This window comes from Ahaetulla prasina, chromosome 1, assembly GCF_028640845.1.
Source record: "Ahaetulla prasina isolate Xishuangbanna chromosome 1, ASM2864084v1, whole genome shotgun sequence".
In the NCBI taxonomy this organism is placed as follows: domain Eukaryota; kingdom Metazoa; phylum Chordata; class Lepidosauria; order Squamata; family Colubridae; genus Ahaetulla; species Ahaetulla prasina.
In genome coordinates, this window is record NC_080539.1 from 87,666,682 (window position 1) to 87,687,113 (window position 20,432).

The following is a 20,432-nucleotide window of genomic DNA, read 5'->3' on the forward strand; positions in this document are numbered from 1 at the left end:
AATGAGAACACTAGGAGAGAATCTTAGAAGATTCTAAGTCTTGGTAAATTACTTAATCAACTTCCAGTCCTGCAGAATCCTAAATGTTTTTAGGAGGATAGTTCTGAAAAATTAAGATTTGGGAGTTGCTATCAAATTCAAAATTGCCATAACCTACCCCAACTATCTGCGGCAATAGCAAGGGCCAGGCCGAGCTGTAAATAAGCTACCCGCTGATTCATTCCCCCAAGCAGAACCATCAAAGTGAAAACTTGAAACAACAAGAAAGATCTGTATCTTTCCACACCAATCTGTAGGGGTTATTTTTAATCCTATAGGAAGGGAGACAGATGGTGGAATTAGGAGCAAGACATATCCCTTATTTTTAGACCGTCCATTCACTCCCCATGATCATGTGTCTATCATTACTTTCTACTGTCATTTCCAATAATCTCCAATAGCTGAAAGCAATCCCCATTGTCAATGAATTAGGGGATCCATTCTTGCTTGTCACACTGGTTCTTTCTGAACTGTTTCTTGTACTAAATATTAAACAGAAATAAAGACAAATGCCTTAGCAAAGCTAAGATGGCAATTCGACCCTGTATTTGTTCCTTCTCTAAAGTTACCATTAAAAGTAGAATTGGAAGAATTCTGCTACTCAACAGATCAGATGGCTGCTTTATTAAGCCAGTCTCTCCTCTGAGTCCTGATGGAAAAAAAGAGAACATGATACAAAAAGGCAGGCCTTTCTCTTTAATAACAAGAGCAAAGGTCTTCGGGAAGACAGAAACTGAAATTAAGAAAAAAAATATTAGCTTAATTTACCTGACAAAAATTTTTTATACAGGCATCCACTCAACATGCAACACAAGACTGTGTTTGTCATTAAAAAAGAAAACTTGCAAAAAAGCTGCAAAAGTAAAGGATAATACAATATAATAAAAACACATTGTTTTAAACAATCAAAAATAATCTCTCAAGATGGGCTCACAAGACCTGCCTCGGAGAAAAAAGAGTCTTTGGAAAAGCAAGCAAGATTGAGACCATCTGAATCCCGGAGAGAATATTGTTTCAAAGGGCAGGCATGGTAACAAAAAAAGGCATATTTCTGGATCCCATAAGCAATGGGTCCTACAGTATATCAATTGAATGGATCTTTCTAGGTAGCGAGAATTAGAGATAAGTAAGACCACAAATAACCAGCCCCAAATGCACTGAAGGCTTTAAAGGTGATAACTAGCACTTTGAATTGCTCTCAAAAACCCACTGGCAACCAATGCAGTCAGAACAAACATTGTTACAGTGGCAAACAAAGGATTTGCCCCCCTGCTATGGCTTCCAAATAGTTTTCAAAGTCAGTCCCATGTATATCAAATTGCAATAATCCATATGGGAATTGACCAAAGTATGGGTGACAAAGTATGGGCTCCTGAACTAGGAATGGACATAATTTATACTTACATTCCTACAAAAACCTCTGAGCCATGGCAGCCACTTTCCCTTGAAAGAGAAGTCATGAATCTAAGAGAACCCTAAACAGCAAAAAACTATTTTATAGTCTTTTACTATCTGAGGCAGTGCGACTTCAGAACCAAAAACTAAGTCTTCAAGAATCATCAAAACTTGTAACTTGTACTCAAAGTTATTAGAAAACTGAGACTTATATTCCTCTCACCCCATACCCTCACATCTACAAATGGAATCTAGATGGGATCATTTGGAAAACCAGGGGCTGAAATGAACGGTGTAATATCAACTTACTGATGATATCTAACCCAAGTTGATACATGACTTCACCCAGAGGCTACATGTAGCTATTAAAAGTGAGCAGGGCATGGGCCACAGCTGGACCTCTCCTGGGGGAAGGAAGCAAATCAATCTAAGGCAATCACAAGGCATGGCCCAGCTGGACCTCTCCTGGGGGAAGGAAGCAAATCACTACACTGTGTTCCCACTCCAAATTTTCTCAGCCAGTCCTGAACAATATCGTGATTGATGGTACAAAAAGCCTTTCAATATAAATTACATACTAGAGTAACATGACAAGACTATTGTTGCCCCCCTTCCACATGTTTCACATCTACAGGGAAAATAGACTTTCTCAGATTATAAGTGTCAGCTCTCAGTCCCAGCTTCCTCTGATGCCACAGATGCAAACAATGTAAAATAGGTACCTCTAGCAGTTAGAACAGACACATTATGAGGAAGACAGTGTAATCACTACCCAAGTAACAGATTCAAAAGAAGCTGCAGGACTCAGGTAACACCCAATCAGCCATCAATCTGATCCTTCTATTATTATTATTATTATTATTATTATTATTATTATTATTATTATTATTATTATTATTATTATTATTATTATTATTTCAATTTTTATACCGCCCTTCTCCCGAAGGACTCAGGGCGGTGTACAGCCAAGATAAAACAAAACGATACAAAAATATACAATTAAAATACAAATTAAAAAACTTATTATATAGTTGGCCTAAAAACTTTAAAAATATATAAAACTAAAAACCCCATTAAAATTAGTAATAAATTTAAAACCAATAAAATTTAGGCCAGCCCCGCGCGAATAAATAGATGTGTTTTCAATTTGCGGCGGAAGGTCTGAAGGTCAGGTATTTGGCGTAAACCCGGGGGAAGTTCGTTCCAGAGGATGGGAGCCCCCACAGAGAAGGATCTTCCCCTGGGGGCCGCCAGCCGACATTGCTTGGCGGACGGTACCCTGAGAAGTCCTTCTCTGTGAGAGCGCACGGGTCGGTGGGAGGCATGAGGTAACAGCAGGCGGTCCCGTAAGTACCCAGGTCCTAAACCATGGAGCGCTTTAAAGGTAGTAACCAAAACCTTAAAGTGCACCCGAAAGGCCACAGGCAGCCAGTGCAGTCTGCGCAGGAGCGGTGTTACACGGGAGCTACGCGAAGCTCCCTCTATCACCCGCGCAGCTGCATTCTGGACTAACTGAAGCCTCCGGGTGCACCTCAAGGGGAGCCCCATGTAGAGAGCATTACAATAATCCAAGCGAGAGGTAACGAGCACATGAGTGACTGTGCACAAGGCATCCCGATCAAGGAAGGGGCGCAACTGCCGAACCAGGCGAACCTGGTGGAAGGCCCTCCTGGAGACGGCCGTCAAATGATCTTCAAACGACAGCTGTTCATCCAGGAGAACACCTAAGTTGCGCACCCTATCCTTTGGGGCCAATAGCTCGCTTCCAACAGTCAGCTGCGGCTGCAGCTGACTGAATCGGGGTGCCGGCATCCACAGCCACTCTGTCTTGGAGGGATTAAGCTTGAGCCTGTTTCTCCCCATCCAGACCCGTATGGCTTCCAAACACCGGGACAGCACTTCAACAGCTTCATTGGGGTGGCCCGGGATGGAAAAGTACAGCTGAGTATCATCAGCATACAGCTGGTATCTCACCCCAAAGCCACTGATGATCTCACCCAACGGCTTCATATAGATGTTGAACAGAAGGGGCGAGAGAATCGACCCCTGCAGCACCCCACAAGTGAGGCACCTCGCGGCCGACCTCTGCCCTCCTGTCAACACCATCTGCGACCGGTCGGAGAGATAGGAGGAGAACCACCAATACACGGTGCCTCCCTCCCCCCAACCGGCGCAGCAAGATACCATGGTCGATGGTATCAAAAGCCGCTGAGAGATCTAATAGGACCAGGGCAGAGGAATAACCCCTGTCCCTGTCCCTCCAGAGATCATCCACCAACGCGACCAAAGCTGTCTCCGTGCTGTATCCGGGTCGGAAGCCGGACTGGAACGGGTCTAGATTCTACAGGTTTTCCAGGTACCAGCACCACCAAGCACATAACAGTAGGTATCATTCATGCCGCTAGGCACCGCTGCATAAGCACTCGGCACCACTTTTCCACCATTTTGCAGCTTAGCACCAAGCAGCTGATTGGGGGTACTTCCAAGTAAGCAAATGTAACTGTTCAACAGCTGATCAGCAGTATCACAGCTGCTGCTGCTAAGTGGGTACAGCCACTTCATATCTTCTCCAGCTGCTAGACTGATTTTGACATCTCTGTGATCCTGCTTTTTGCAGGGCTGCTCTTTGCCAATCATTTTGGCAGCACTGATTACTCCAGTTTCCACTACTATTGTGGTCAACATTCTTAAAAGTTGCCAACAATTCCAGTAGCACCAGAAGAGTTTCCACTCTTTCCACAGCCATTATCTTCAACCTTCCTAAACATACTAAGCCACCTAAATTCTGATTTCACAGACTATCACCTTTATACCTTTATACCTTTAAGCCTGGGAGCATAACGCTCAAGGGTGCTCTTTTATTAATTTTTTTTGCACTGAGACCTTCAAGAATAACTTTGATTTTTTTTAATGAATCTTAAGCTGACTGATTAGTTTATTTGCACTATCATCATAAAGACAAGTTTGAAACACAAACAAGTTTAATCATTCTAGATGTAGTCAAATGATTCAAAACACTTAACAAAATCCTACAAGAAAATATTTAGATTTTCTGTATATGATGGATAAGTTAGTGTATTTTGGAATTATTCATTTAAAAAAAAGCAGACAAATGATTACAGGCAATGTTGTTCCCATACAATCAAGACAAATTAGTATACTAACAGTCTAGCTTGTTTTGCAAATTAGGGAATAGATAAGAGTCAGCCTAAACTACAACCCCAACTTGTAGCCGAGGGGTGTCAAACTGGCGGTCCGTGGTCATGCACAGGCCACATCCACTCCAGCTCCGTGAAGGGGAAAAACATCATGATACATCACATGACAGCCGATGTGACGCGGCGAGTTTGACACCCATGTTGTAGCCCTAGCATAAAAAGTATAAATAAAATTCATTTTTTTCTCACTCATATTATCTTTTATGGCTATAGCATTCTAAAGTTTTTGAATTTTTGTCCCATCAGTGGTTTCAGGTGGGGCTGTTGATCTCTGACCCAAAATAAAGCCATAATTATAGTTGAAATGAATAATTTATGGATTCAGGATATTGGGCCCAAACTAAATATTTTTGATTAACACTGGCCAATGATAAAGCCAATCTATCTTTTGTAGATCCAATATAAACTGGTTCTTTTCAGCTAATCATCATGACAGCAAATTCTCCCAGAAGCTAGAGTATAATTAAAAAGCAGCCAAACTTAGTATTGTTCTGACTGGTTCTCTCATCAATGTTATGCTATCAAAGTCTAAGACTAAATCCTATAGTAGTACTAAATATCATTATGAGCTCCAAGTAAACAAGCAGTTTTTGACAAGACAATTAGATCCATACTATAGTAAGGGCATTGTATGTCAAAGTAGTATGCAGACCAAGCTTACCTGGGATGCAAACTGCCTCTATAAATCAGCAAAGAGCCATAGGGGAGAAAGAGAAGACTAGGAAGGCAAATCAGCCAAATCCTCTGTTAAAAATGCTAATGCAAATGAAACAGAGTGCAAGCCTAGGAAACACAAAAACATTTCAGTTTCCCTCCAGGCTATGGTAATCTAACTTCCGGGAAACTGCTATTCTTCAGTTGTTCTCTGGAATGTTTCATTCTTGGAATGCATGTTATACACATATAAAACTGAACAGCTCAGCACAGTTTGTTACAAGTATGAGAACAGACTTAATTTTGGGGATTAGGAACCAAAAATAAAAAATCTGTTTTGCACTAGTCAGCTCTCATTACTTAGACATATTTTTTTGGTTTGAGCTCAGATAAAGTCTGCTGTCGCAGTAGCAGCTCTGCTTTAGACCCTCTCAGTTTTATTTTAGCTATAGTAATAAAAACATATAAGAAAAAAGAGGTTTGTGTGGGGAAGTGTGTGTGTGTGTGTGTGTGTGTGTGTGTGTGTGTGTGTACACACAGACATACACAAGGACATATATACACAAACAAAAACCTTCTCGCAAAAATGTGTGCTTTTTTCCTATATTTGTAAGGAATTCATTATTGGTGAAATTTATGATACAAAAGACTGAAATCACTGATTGTGGACACCCTATTTATTTATTTATTTATTTATTTTAAAAAAAGCTAATAACCCAAGTCCCCAATACATTGAAATTATAAATGACAAGTAGGAAAACCATAATCTTTCAAAAGTCGTATTTCCTGACCATGTTTGGGTGTGTATGAGAAAGAGAATAATTTTATTTTATTATTTATCAATAAAAGAAGGAAAACGAAAGATTTGTTATCAAAACGGACAGAAGCTTTTTTTTTGCGAACAAAATTTTAGTGATTAGTGAGAAACAGCAGTATTAAATTATAGAATTACCTTCATAATTGGGATAGTTGTAGTAGGCAAAGTGATTCCTTCTCCCTGGGATTAGAAACACATGCACAGGACCCAGGTGAAGGCAGCATCAGCAGGAGAGATACCATGCAGAACATGCGGAGGAGGGCAGCGAAAAGAAAAGATAGGAAAGAGTGAAACCGTAGGCCACCAACACTTACTCAATTTAAAAGGATGCAGTGCGTTTAATACTTTCAACTTTAAAAACTGCACAGAATATATAGACATTGGTGTTGTGGTTGGATTAATATGATTAAGTAGTTGGCAACAAGCTGCTAGAAAAAAGCACAGAAAAATCACCAAATGAAGTAAAAAGGTCACAAATTGATTGTATGCAGACAAGAAAATAATTTTTGTTACAGTTGTTTTATTATATTCACTGTTCTGTCTTTCATTTATTTTTTTACAACTATACCAAGATAATATAACATACATTTAAGCACAGAGTCCTGTAGCTATATATTCACCAAATATTTTTTTTCCAGCTATAGATATAACAAAATATCAGAATGTTGTCATATGTGACGTATATTATATTGAAAAGTACGTCTTATGCAGAGAAAACCTGCACATATCCTATCATATTTGACAGAAGTACAATTATTTTGCTTTCACTAGTATAATGACAAAGATATGAACTACGGAACTCACTGAGCGATTTTGGCCTAGTCAATTTCTCATGACAGCCTAAATCATTTATTTCTATGAGAATGAAATGAGGAAATGTCTTCATCTATCATGCTTTAAGCTGCCAGGAGAAAGGCAATGTATAAATGCAATAAATAAATAGGGCATGGAACATGGCAACTTACAGCTATCATACTCACCGCCCTGAGTCCTCGGAGAAGGGCGGTATAAAAATGTGAACAATAAATAAATAAATAAATAAAAGTGCAACATAAAAGTCATATTCCATTTCCTTTATTCCAGTTCACCAATAATTCCATGGAATTATTGAAAATTTAAAAGTAGTTTTGCTTACATAATATCCACAATTCCTTAGCCCTCAATTATAGAGGGAAAACTCAAACTAAGATCAATTTAATAAAATTATAGCTTTATTAATTCTATTAATAATTCTATTAAAATAATAAATAAAATCAATAGTGTTTGATAGAATAAAAATGCCAAATCCAATCTGAACATCTGGCTGATCTGGCCATAAACCATTTAAAATGAATTAGACAAATTTTTAAACAAATTGTTATTTTTAATATAACTTTTTCTATAAAAAGATAAATCTGCTTGGATAAAATTCCTTTTCAATAAATTACCATAATTTTCAGAGTATAAGATGGATCTTCCCCCCCCCAAAAGCAGGTGAAAGTTTAGGTACATTTTATAGACCGAATATGGGCATTTTTGGCCTCCCAAACGTCGCATTCTCGCCCTCCCTGGGTGCCAGAATCACTCTGCAGTGCCCCGCACGGCCCGTTTTTGGCAAAAACACGCCAGTTTTTGGCAAAAACGGGCCATACAAAGTACTGCAGAGTGCTTCTGGGGGCCTGGGAGGGCAAAAATCCGACGCGCAGATGCCAAAAACTAAGTTTTTTCTTGTTTTCCTCCTGTAAATTTAGGTGTGTCTTATAGTCTGGTGCATCTTATAATCCAAAAAATATGGTAACCTACATAAATTGTCAATCAATAATCAATAAATTATGCCCTACATAGCTTTTAAGGGACAGAAAAATTGCAGTAGAATTAGAACCGGTATCTAATACTATATTTTTCTATTCTAAAAATCTTAGAACTAGTATACTGTTTGACCAAATTTCTATTAAAAATTACTATTAATTTAATCACACAACATAATCTATGTAAAAGAAAGTTTAATAACTAAATATTTTTAATCTATATTATTATTCAATCCATAATGAAAGCTACCAAATTAAATACATAATTGCTCCTACTAAAAGACTAAAACTATTTTTCTTTCTCCTTTCAATTAAAAAAATCAGAATTTACAAACATAATAGTAATAAAATAGGAAGACAGTGACAGTGATAAATGATAAAATACCGCAGTAAAAATAAAAATAGGACTAAAGGAAAGTTAAAACCTTCATCCAGTGATTAGAACAAATCTTAATGAATAATAAAACAACTACATGTGAGGAAAATATTCTAACTTGCAGGATGGTATCATCAAAACAGTACATCCCTTTGTCACTCTCAATTTCATATTGCAAGAACATTGCAACATATATCAAGTATTTGGTCCCAAGATATATAGGTACTTAAAGGGACAAACAGTTTAGATAATATTTTGGAACAGACCAGAAAGCAATGCAGTTATAAACTCAGTTCTAGAAAAAACAAAGTTCCAATTATGTGGTCTCAGCAACTTAGCAGATACAGTACATATTTAGTTAACTACAGTTTTACAGAAATCGTGAAGCAAACCTAAAAATTCAAATGAGTAGTTCTCTTTTTGTCATTTGTCTACATTTCCTAATCAAAAACATTAAAAAGTCATTTCCTTAAGCAAAGAAGATGCTATACAACAGCAGCCCACAACCTTTTGGGCACTTAAAGACTGGTTCCATGGAGAGAAGTTTTTCCATGGACCAGATGGGGTGTGGTTTCAAGTGCAGCCCGCATCCCACGGATGGGACTTTGCTTGTTTGTGCAGCCTGGTTTCTGGAATGCCTCAGACTGGTGCCAGTACACAGACTTGGGGTTGGGAACCCCTGCTATAAAGTACATTTAATACATGAGGTAGATTTTAAGCATATTGTAGGAAAAGGATTTCATTAAAATCCTGATATCAATACACTCTTACTAATATGTAGAGGTCAAGAAAAGTTGGATGAAGATATACATCATACTGTGTATATAACACATGCATATGTTAATATATGCATATTCATCTCTATGTATATAAAATGGATAGGAAAAGAATCCAGATTCTTTTACTCTTGAACTTTTCAACATTTCAGAAAACCTGGATGCGTGTTAATATTGTGCAGTGCTGCTTTTTACTTTCAATAGGTTTTCCTTCATTTACATACATTTTTGGTCTCACTTGTCTCCCAAAACTGATGATTTTAATCAGATAAAATGATGAAAAATACAGTAAGGGTCAGCCTTCTCCCTAGATACTGTAGACACTTTTCCTGACACACACAGAAACAGTGTATTTTATTTGATTTTGCTATATCATTTTAATTTAAAAAGCAGGATACTGCAGAAATAAAATGCTAAAGCCTCGTGAATTATCTTTATTTCAAATGAATTTTTTCATCTAATATACACCCAAATTCTTTGGAAGTACAATAAGCTAGGAGAGAGAAAAAAGAAGGTAAAACTAGAGCATGATTGAAAAGTAGTAGTAGTGATCAGGAGTAGCATCATCACATTGTCTTCTGGTAAAAGGGTAGTTTATAACTGACCATCACTGCCAGCTGTTTAGTGGGAGCCCTATAACATGCTGAGCAGTGGTGGGATTCAGCCAGTTCGCACCACTTCGGGAGAACCGGTTGTTAACTTTCTAAGCAGTTTGGCAAACTGGTTATTGGAAGAAATCATTAGGGCAGAGAACAGGTTGTTAAATTACTTGAACCCTACCACTGATGCTGAGCATTTCAAATGTCACCCAGTGATAAAAGTCTCTTGATGTAGGCTGACAATTTGTGACTGGCCAAATTTGTAGCTAGCCCAAGGTGAGTTTACTGATGAAAAACATCCAAGTCCATTACCATTCATGATGTCACAAAGTTTTTTAAGTAATACTGATCGTTCCTAAATGCTATAGCACAGCGATCCACAATCTTTCTTGCTTCATGGACTGGCAGCAGCAGCTGGAGGAGGGGATGGTTTTGCACACACAACCTACAGTAGCTCCCATGCATGTGCAAATGAAGCTTCATGCCATTGCCCACTGCTTGTGCAGCCTGGTTCCCAATAGGCTATGGACTGGCACCGGTCTGTGGATCAAGGGTTGGGGACCCTTAAACGCAGTACTGCAGGCTAGTTCTGCAGGCTAGTTCTGCCAGCTGCCTGAATTTGGCAGGTCGAATCTTACCAGGCTCAAGGTTGACTTAGCCTTCCATCCTCTGAGATGGGTAAAATGAGATTGTTGGGGACAACATGCTGACTCTGTAAACTGCTTAGAAAGGACTGTAAAGCCTGTGAAGTGGTATATAAGTCCTAATACTATTACTATAGCATCAATAATCTTTAAAACTATGCACCATTATATATTTAATGCTTTATAAAAGAATCATTCTGTACTTTTGTTATTAAAATTTAGGGTTCCAAAGACCACAACATTCATATAGAATCTCTTACGTACTTTCCCTTTTCAGTCCTCTGCCCTTATCTCCTTAAAATTAATCCCTTTATTTTTAATAGGTTCTGCCACATTTCTGCTGTAACCATGTCAAATATGCCTGATGGACACTCATAGAAGAATTGTTCTTCAGAATCATCTTTCAATAAACCAAGTATTTCAATAAATCAAGATACTGTACTTGCTCCACTTTAATTAGAAGTTATGTTCTTATCAGTGATCATGCACAAATAAATGAGTACAATCGATTATGAATTAACGCACTATAAAAGCAGGAATTTAGAGTATAGAAGTGACATGCAGCTCTAATGTTATAAAGGAAATAATTTAATATTTCAAGTAGCACCTTATGAAACAATGACTAAAATATAAAGGTGGTTGACTGCATCTGAAAGCAGTGTTCTGTTCCACAATGGTCCTTGTGAAACGTAAACATAAAATAATGGGGGGAAGGATATGAAACTGGTTACTTTTACAAAAGAGAAAATTTTGTAAGTCACTGTATATATTTCACTACTTATTCCCACTATATGAATTCTTGTACAACCACTTATAGCTTATCTTGTACAACCACTTATATAGCTATTTTTCTTCTTATGATAATCTTTCAAGGTATCCCAGTATTTAGATTAGGTATACAATATTTGACTAGACAGCTAGAGCATAAAACTATAAAATAAATGCATGCATATAGCTCTCTGCGTCATGCCTTCTGTCCTCCAAATCATTTTTGGCCCACAAGCTCATTCTGTAGGCACTAAAGATGCTTCCCAGCAAGGCATGGGCACACTGGATCATGGGATGCCCTCCAGAAAGAACAGTGGCCTGGGTACTAGACTTTAAGGAGATTATTTTACTATTGCTATACTTCAGAAACACAAAGATTATAGACCAAATATGTATAACAATTCTTATTCTGGGGTTTCTGTGTAGATATAGTTTATCTAAAATATTTAACATTATGCAAAAAAGCTCCAAAGGCTTTCTTTGGCTAACCCAGAAAATCACAAATAATATCCTCTATCTCTCTTCTTTTCTATAAAGGTGTGCAAATCACATACATACACCCCAGACTGGAACTCTCAGAAATTGTCAAGAGTAATTCTGAAAGTCAATCACTCCAAACACAAATAACATTTTAATAACATAATTCTTACCTGGACTTAGTTCAACCAGGTAAGGTAGTTTCTCTGGTGGAAGAGAAGAGCCATAACCAGATCTATCAATTCTTTCCTTTCCTTTTAATAGTTTTACATCAACTTGCTTCTTCAGCTTCTTTGGGATATAATCAGGTGGCCGTCTTTTTAACTGAAAGACTAATATTCCTAAAATACAGAATCACAAACAGATCATTTGAATGTGACCTAAAAAAAATAGAAGTATAAATTAATTACACTAAATGTCCAATGGCAGTCATATTGTCTCATTACAAAGTTACAAAATTAAAATTAATTCTCTATCACATTTAGCTTCATTACAAAACCCAATTCCATTCAGATGTACTACCAATTTTTATTTAGTGCTACATAATGGGCCTACACAAACTTCGTTATACAGTCCTTCTCTTTTTTAGGCCATACAAACACTTTGGACTGTTTGACTGTTCAGTCACTGAGGAATTTACAATATCTCAATTCAGATTCAGGTGCTTTATGTTATTTATTCAAAACACTGGGCACAAATCTCAGACCCTTTTGTTTTGTTTACAATTCACTAATGATACTGTGTCAAAATAGTCACTAAGTTACGTTAAATACTTTAAAAAACTAAAGTTACCTTTATCACTTGGCCATTCCCTGAATATTTGAAGTGGACACTCGTCATCATCAAGGATAGATTCTTTAGCACCGCTATCATCAGAATGTTGAGCACCAGGAGGAAGCATAACCTAAAGGGAAATGCAGGGTATAAGTAACATAGAAAATTTCTGTATTATTTGTATTAATATCATGCTTCAATCTATACCCTACAGTTTAATTTGCTACTCAAGGACAACATTTTAAGTATAACTCTCACCTCCAAGTTTCAGTATTACAAAGTAGAAAAGGGAGAACAGATATAATATGGCTGAAGTATGAACACTGTGTCTTTGGAGAGGCAAAGCTAAAAGAACCAATCAGTAGACAGTTGAGAATTAGTTCTTTCTAATAATCCCAGGTCAGGGCACCACGCATCTTTTTACTAAGTAAAACACAAGGTCCTTCTTCCTACCTATATTTCTCATGCTTACAGCAAAATTCACAGATTTGGGATCATCTGAGAAAAATATAAGATTGTGAGAGGGTGAAAGAGGCACAAAGGTGGAGAAAGCAAAGGAATTACTTTTTTGTTAAATATGTAAGTAATGTGTTTGTACTACTACTCAATGTCTACAGAGCTACCTCCTCCATAACGCAAATTGAACAAGGATCCTGCAAAACTTTAAAGGTTATTTTTACATGTTTACTCCATTGTCTTGCTTTATTAAAGTTGCTCTGGGAGTCATAGAGAAATTAAAGCAAGGAAAAACAAATCATTTAACTAATTTAACCAGTCCAGAATAACTCTTATTTTAAATTACTACTTGACTACTAATAGCCAAATCAAATCAGATAGACAAAACATTTACTCTGTTAATACTGTGTATTAGCTAAGAAATAAAGTATTCTCTTGTCAGTAATAATGTAAGATAGCAGATATAAAACTCAAACGAGATAGCATTGAAAGACTGCAAATGTTTAGAGACTGTTAATTAGTTTGACACAATTTTATTTCATTAATTTACTCACACGAGCAATGCAATAATCCTTGGGATTTTCCTTTTCTAGGCTATACTTCTCCAGCGCCTCAATAACTGCAAAATCTGCAGTATCTGTAGTAGACAGTAGGATTGTCTTGTAGGGTATATTTGGTTTCAAACTATCTGCATAAATTCTTAGTGTTCCACCTAAAAATAAATTATTAATTCAAGTTATATGTACCAATATACGATTTGATTTATTTCATAAATTTCATGGAATTCCCAATAATAATTTCAAAATGAAATATCTTTCTCAAAATACAGTGACTATTTCTGCAAAACACCATGCTTTCATTAATAATTATAGCAAATGTAATTATAAATCTCTAATTTTCCAACGGCAAACTTAGTATTTTTAAAAGATAGCTTTTTAGGAATATTGCACACTGTTCTCTGATTAAAGAAAGCTTCACTTGCCAAGGAAAATGTCTAGTTTTGTACACTCTTTCTAGACATCCAACCTTCAAACATCAAATAAATTCTTTGGTTTTAATCTAAATTTCCACCTGAATCTGGCCTGCCATCAGAACTCCGAAATTCTTGCATTCTTTTTTCTAGCTTCTGTTGTCTCCGCCGTTTCATTACCACTTCTGGGTTGGATATTGTTCGAGTGAAACTGGTCTCAGGCATATCTTTGTAGACTTCTGCTGCAAGACGAGAGTTTTCACTGCCAAAATAAATTTCAAGTTATTCAAAATATACAAGTACATATTTCTTTTCCTTTAAAAAAGTAATATAAAATATAAATTTTCTATAGTGACACGTGTGTGTGTGTGTAGTGTGTGATACTGTATGTATATTATATTCACATTAGGGATCCGGTGGCTCAATGGCTAAGACACTGAGCTTGTCGATCAAAAGGTCAGCAGTTCAAAGGTTCAAATCCCTAGTGCTGCATAATGGGGTGAGTTCCCATTACTTATCCCAACTTCTGCCAACCTAGCAGTTCGAAAGAACATAAAAAATTCAAGTAGAAAAATAAGGACCACCTTTGATGGGAAGGTAACAGCATTCCGTGCGCCTTTGGCATTTAGTCATGCAGGCCACATGACCATGGAGACATCTTCAGACAGCGCTGGCTCTTCAGCTTTGAAACAGAGATGAGAATTGCCCCCTAAAGTCAGGAACAACTAGCACATATGTGCGAGGGGAAGCTTTACCGTTACCTTTTTAATATTCACATTAATATAAACATTAATGTGAAGCCAACAGCCCAATGGCTGCATATGTACCTGTTACTTAAAGGTACTTTATCCACTGGCCAGATAAGCAGTGATTTATTGTAGTTATTAATGGACAAAACCAGTTATCTGTACCCCAAACCAGTTTATCATCTCATCAACCAGTTTCTATATTATATTTTTTTGGTGACAAATAGTTCTAGGATCCTAGCAACATAAAATGGGTCACTAAGAGATAAGAGGAAACCTGTTTGCTTTCCATTCCTCCCCCACCCCCATCCCCACCCCCACAAAAGAATTCTGCTTAAAGTAATTCCAAGAATATTGAGGGATGAGCAAACATGCATGGGGTTTTTTTGCATATTAAGAGCACACATGTGGAAACTTACTATAAAAAAAGGCACTCATAATTCTTAATTTCTGGTTACATATTAAACCAATCAAAAGTATGGGTAGTCCTCAACTTACAATTATTTGTTTAGTGACCATTTGAAGTTACAACAGTACTAAAAAAAGTGACTTATGTCAATTCTTCATGTTTACAACTGTTGCAGCATCCCCATGATCATGTGATCAAAATTTGGATGCCTGGCAAGTATATTTAAGAGTGGAAGTGCTGTTCTGCACATAAAAAACTTTTTATCAATATGTTGTATGGTAAGAATCAGTAAATTTAAAAAAAATATTTTAATAATTCCTGTAATTTTATGATTCGAAACTCACATATCATCTCCATGAAATGGCCCATGATTGTCTAAAGTTTGTTGCTGTGCTTCTTTTTCTCGCCTCTTTTTTTCTTTTTTTTCTTTCTTTGATAAGGTCCGCTTGAAGTTTTGGATCACTCCTTCTTTTTCTTGTTTTTCAGGGCCATTGCTCTGAGTCTTCTGAAACATGTCAATTTTATTAGTAATTTGATTCATTTATATTATTTTCCAAAGCAACACCATTCAATTGTAAATATCAATGGTGATAATAATTGAAATTTATGCATTTGGCAAAGAATCAGCAAAAATTATCTTAACATTTGACCAACATTAATTATAAAGGCAGGGATCAAGGAAGCATATCCATGTTTTCAAGATGCTACTATAGCTTTATAATAAAAACAATTTTAGCATTTATAAATGTGGCTTCCTATTAGGGTCAACCTTGAATTGCTAGCAACCTTCAACAATGAAAAATATTTCCTTAATTAAGGGTTCAGCATTACCACTGGTCATAAAATTCGTTTTTTGAGCTGAAATATAATGAAGATCCTCAGAAGCAGCATTCTAAGGATGTTGATTTTTAAACAACAAATGAATTAGACTTTCACATGAACATTTAGTATTTTGTCACACACATAAACGTAGGATTTGTAATCACTGACCATGTTCCACATATTTATAGAACTATATAACATTTCTATTCCAAAAAAAAAAAATTTATACCCTGTTTACCCTAAAATAAGACATACCTGATAATAAGCCCAATCAGGCTTTCGAGCACATGGGCTAAAATAAGCCCCCCCACCGGAAAATAAGCCCTCCCCAAAAATATTTAAACGCATGTGCAGCTGGGCCCCGCCATTTCCTCTGGTTAGGGTTAGGGAGACAGAGCTAGTAATCAGGTAAGATGGCAAGAGGAGCTTTGTCTTGCTCCACGTGCCCCATAATAAGACATCCCCAAAAATAAGGCCAAGCACTTATTTCAGGGTTCAAAAAAAATATAAGACAGGTTCTTATTTTCGGGGGAACACGGTACTGGTTAAAATCAGTATTTGAATCAGCATTAACTGCCTAATTTGAGAAGTTAAGCTAATATAAACTAAATGGAATGGAAATCACACATTTTGCCTAACACAACTGTGCCAACATGCGTAAGACTACCTGTAAAGGCACAAGGCACATTCATTGACTATAAATGGAGATGTACAAAAAAAATCTACAATTTTTATAAACACAGAAAACTCAGATAAACAAAGTTTATTTTTATTAATATAGAAAACTCAGAAATACAGCTCAAATATATACACATATACAGAACATTGCTTCTTTTTACCTTTGGAGGAAGTGCATCATTTTCATTCTTAAGTACAAATCTTCCTTCACGATCATCTTTGTTCCAATTTAATTGTACAACTAGAGGCTTCTCATCTATATCCAATCTTCTTTCTTCTTCAAAATAAGAGAAAAAAAGACAAGATCAAACACTGCAGAATGTTGGCAATTAATATAGCAGCCAAGAAATGACAAAGCAAACACATTTAGTTAATAGACTGCTCTTATACCATAACAGAAGACTATCAAGTCTATCAGTTTATCAAAATGAATAAACTGCCAGTAATTGAAATTTGAACCAACCATTTCTCACCTGACACTTATCAGGTATGTTAGGACTACAATTTCCAAAATTTCTAGCCAGCACAATTTTTGGATGACAATTCCTGGAATGTACTCTTAGTAAAATATAAAGAGCATCTTATTTTAAAAATGTTGCTTTGAACATTTAAAGTCTGCCCATGGGCTTCAAAAGTAAGCTTTACTTGTCCAAAAACCAAACATGTAATGAAATGTTTAAATATATCAGCATGTACATACATATACAATTTAAAGTTTCTTCAATAAATGTCGGGGGAGGGGAAATCACTCCTTTTTAACTTAGTAGCCTTTTTTTCACCATAACCTTAAGAAAAATCTCCCTCTTTGACAACATAAGTTAATACTGTCAAGGGGATCATTTTGTTTTTTAGTCATTCATCTATTAAAAGTAATCAACCAAATAATATATAATTATGAACAGATCAGATTTAATAAGGACAATCAGTATTTAATAGTGTCAGAGATCATAGAAATTTCATTATCCTCATGAGAAACATACATACATACATACATACGTGTGTGTGTGTGTGTGTGTGTGTGTGTGTGTGTGTGTGTGTGTAGGTCTTGGCATTTTCAGGTCTTTTCCCGTGTAAGGTTGAGAGTATCTTGGCGATGTTTCGACGAGGTCTCACTCATCATCTTCAGGCTGGTGTCTTCGTCTTCGTGCTTCTCGAGCAAAGTGTGGTCGGAGCTGCCGTCTCTCTATAAATACTGGTGGGGAGGTGGGGAGTGTTGCTGTGAGCGGTCTGGTTGGCTGTGTGGTTGCATCTTGATTGGTAGATGGACTGGGTGTTTGCAGATTGGTCGAGGTGGGAAGTGTTGCTTTGAGCGGGTTGGTTGGCTCTGTGGTTGCATCCTGATTGATAGATGGAGTGGGTGTATGCAGATTGGTCAGCTGTTTCGTAGCATCCTGTGTGGGTGTGGTCCTGGTCTTTTGTTCCTGAGCTTTGGTACTGTGGCCTCTGAAGTTCTTTGATGGGATGTCTTGAGCAGATGGCTGATGCAGCATCCCGGGCCCTGGTTTGGCTCCGAGTCCAAGGTCCTGTCATGTGTTCCTGGTGTGTGTCAGCCTGCTTTGTGTGGGGATGGGGGGGGGGCGCAGCAGCCAGTGGTGTCAGCATGGTCTGGCTTCTGGATGGTGATTGTGTTTCGTCTGTGGGATGGGTTTGTGTTTGAATCTGGTGAGGATGATTGCTGGTGGCGTTGTGTGTTGTCCTGGGTCTGGGGTCAATTTTCATGGATGGGACTCGTTTGTTGACCAAGGCTGGTTTCCAGATGTCTGGTAGGCGGGAGGTGTCATCCCGTTTGTTCATATTGTGAACATCCTCACCAGATTCAAACCCAAACCCATCCCACAGATAAAACACAACCACCATCCAGAAGCCAGACCATGCTGACACCACTGGCTGCTGCGCCCCCCCTCCGATCCCCACACACACTAGGAACACATGACAGGACCTTGGACTTTTGTTCAAGGAGCCAAACCAGGGCCCGGGATACTGCATCAGCCATTTGCTCAAGACATCCCATCACAGAACTTCAGAGGCCACAATACCAAAGCTCACGAACAAAAGACGAGGTCCACACCCACACAGGATGCTACGAAACAGCCAACCAATCTGCAAACACCCACTCCATCTACCAATCAAGATGCAACCACACAGCCAACCAAACCGCTCACAGCAACACTCCCCACCTCCCCACCAGTATTTATAGAGAGACGGCAGCTCCGACCACACTTTGCTCGAGAAGCATGAAGACGAAGACACCAGCCTGAAGATGATGAATGAGACCTCGTCGAAACGTCGCCAAGATACTCTCAACCTTACACGGAAAAGACCCGAAAATGCCAAGACCTACATACCTATACCTGTGAAAACCTACGAAAAGATACATACATACATACATACATACATACATACATACATACATACATACATACATACAAATAAAATTTGGAGGAAAAAATATCAATAACCTGTGTTATGCTTATGACACTACAGGTATTCAACTTACTACTAAGTAATCAATTGATCAATTCAGTCAATATTTGGTCTATGATCAGTTAAATTCAAAAGAAAATAAATAAAAATGACCTAGCGACTGTTCAAAGTTATGACTGACCTGAAAAAGGGGACTTACAATCTGGATCCAATGTTCTAACAGTTGCCCCTTCCACATGACTGAATTATAAATGCTTGGCAACACAGCCATATTTATGGGCATTTGCAGCATCCCATGAGCATGTGATTGTATTTCACAACAGTTTTACCAAAAAAAATGGACTAAAATCAAGTATAAGACAACCAAATGAATAACATCAAGTACAACAATCAGCCTTAGAAATGCTAATGAAGATATTGAAATGATAGATAGCTTCTGCCCTTTAGGATCAACATAAAAAAACCCAAGAAATACACCACAGATTAGCATTTAGCAAAGCAGCCATGAAAAGAAACTCATGCTGTGATGCCTATGATGATCAGAATAGCACAAGCACTTTTCCCTGTGATACTCTATGGCAGTGAAAGTTGGACTTTGAAGAAACAAGACAGAATATTGATTCTTTTGAATTTTAGTGTTGGAGAAGACTCCTGAAAATATCATGAATGACTAAGGAAACAAACAAATGGATCTTCAAACTACTCAATCCAGAGTTTTTACTTAAAGTGCAAATGAACAGACTCAAATTATCTTACTTTTGGACACATTATGCAAAGATCTAGCTCTATCAAGGGCTCTAATGCTGGGAAAGAGAAGAGCAACAACCAAGGACAAGGTGGATAGACTCAAGTACAGGAGCAATGGGTATTGTAGATCAGGTTAGGAACAGATTATCATGGAGAAAATCTATATGGTCAGTAAAAGTTGACAATGACCCAATGACACAAAATTAGTCAACCAGTTTCAAATACAGGGTAGCAGATCACTAAAAGTCACTGTAATCTCTTTAAAGTATAAAAAGATTACTCAGCTAAATTATAGACCAGTAAAACAAGTATTTCTTCTTGGTTGTTGTTACGTGGGTGCACACCAACCTGAACTTTTTCTATTAAACCAAGAGACAAAAAATAGTGAACCTTATTTTTTGCTTCTGTAAAAATACCATATTTTACTTCAGAAACACTGCCAAATTTATGTCACTAAGGGATTAAATTAGAAACACATTTTATAGATTATATTTAAAAAATCCTTTGGAATTGTCTTGTATCATTTTATTATGCTACAAAAATATGTATGGAGATCAAATAGTAGTAAGAAAACTATGAAAATCACTAAGATTAATGAAAAGCTTCCCTATATCAAGAGCAAACCTTCTGTTGCAGCAAGAACATCTCTATTATAAAAAAAAGCAACATGATAACAGGAATGCAATTTGGCTGTTTGATTATAGAAGAAATACGTTTTATAATAGTTGTCTTCCAACTGCTGGAGATGAGGCTACTAACTTCTGGTCTTTTTTAAAAGTCTAGCAGAAGATGTGGCCTGTTCCCCAAATGTTAAACTTCCAGAGAGTATGCAGCAGAACAGCAAGAAAAAATTCCC

The 20,432-nt window shown here is 37.2% G+C and overlaps 1 protein-coding gene across 20 annotated transcripts in view; it reads right to left on the reverse strand.

Annotated features, from left to right (window-relative positions):
- The window catches only part of AFDN (afadin, adherens junction formation factor), a 101,271-nt gene that overhangs the window by 56,538 nt on the left and 24,301 nt on the right, over positions 1–20,432 (reverse strand). For 12 of the 20 annotated variants that reach the window (XM_058167780.1, XM_058167752.1, XM_058167814.1 and 9 more), the window contains exons 3-8: positions 16,567–16,682; positions 15,250–15,410; positions 13,852–14,012; positions 13,335–13,492; positions 12,343–12,454; positions 11,724–11,891 (exon numbers count right to left, since the gene is read on the reverse strand). In XM_058167780.1, coding sequence (XP_058023763.1) covers positions 11,724–11,891; positions 12,343–12,454; positions 13,335–13,492; positions 13,852–14,012; positions 15,250–15,410; positions 16,567–16,682 — 876 coding nt within the window. The remainder of the gene's footprint in view (positions 1–11,723; positions 11,892–12,342; positions 12,455–13,334; positions 13,493–13,851; positions 14,013–15,249; positions 15,411–16,566; positions 16,683–20,432) is intronic. The other 8 variants (XM_058167830.1, XM_058167824.1, XM_058167732.1 and 5 more) reach the window with 3 other exon arrangements.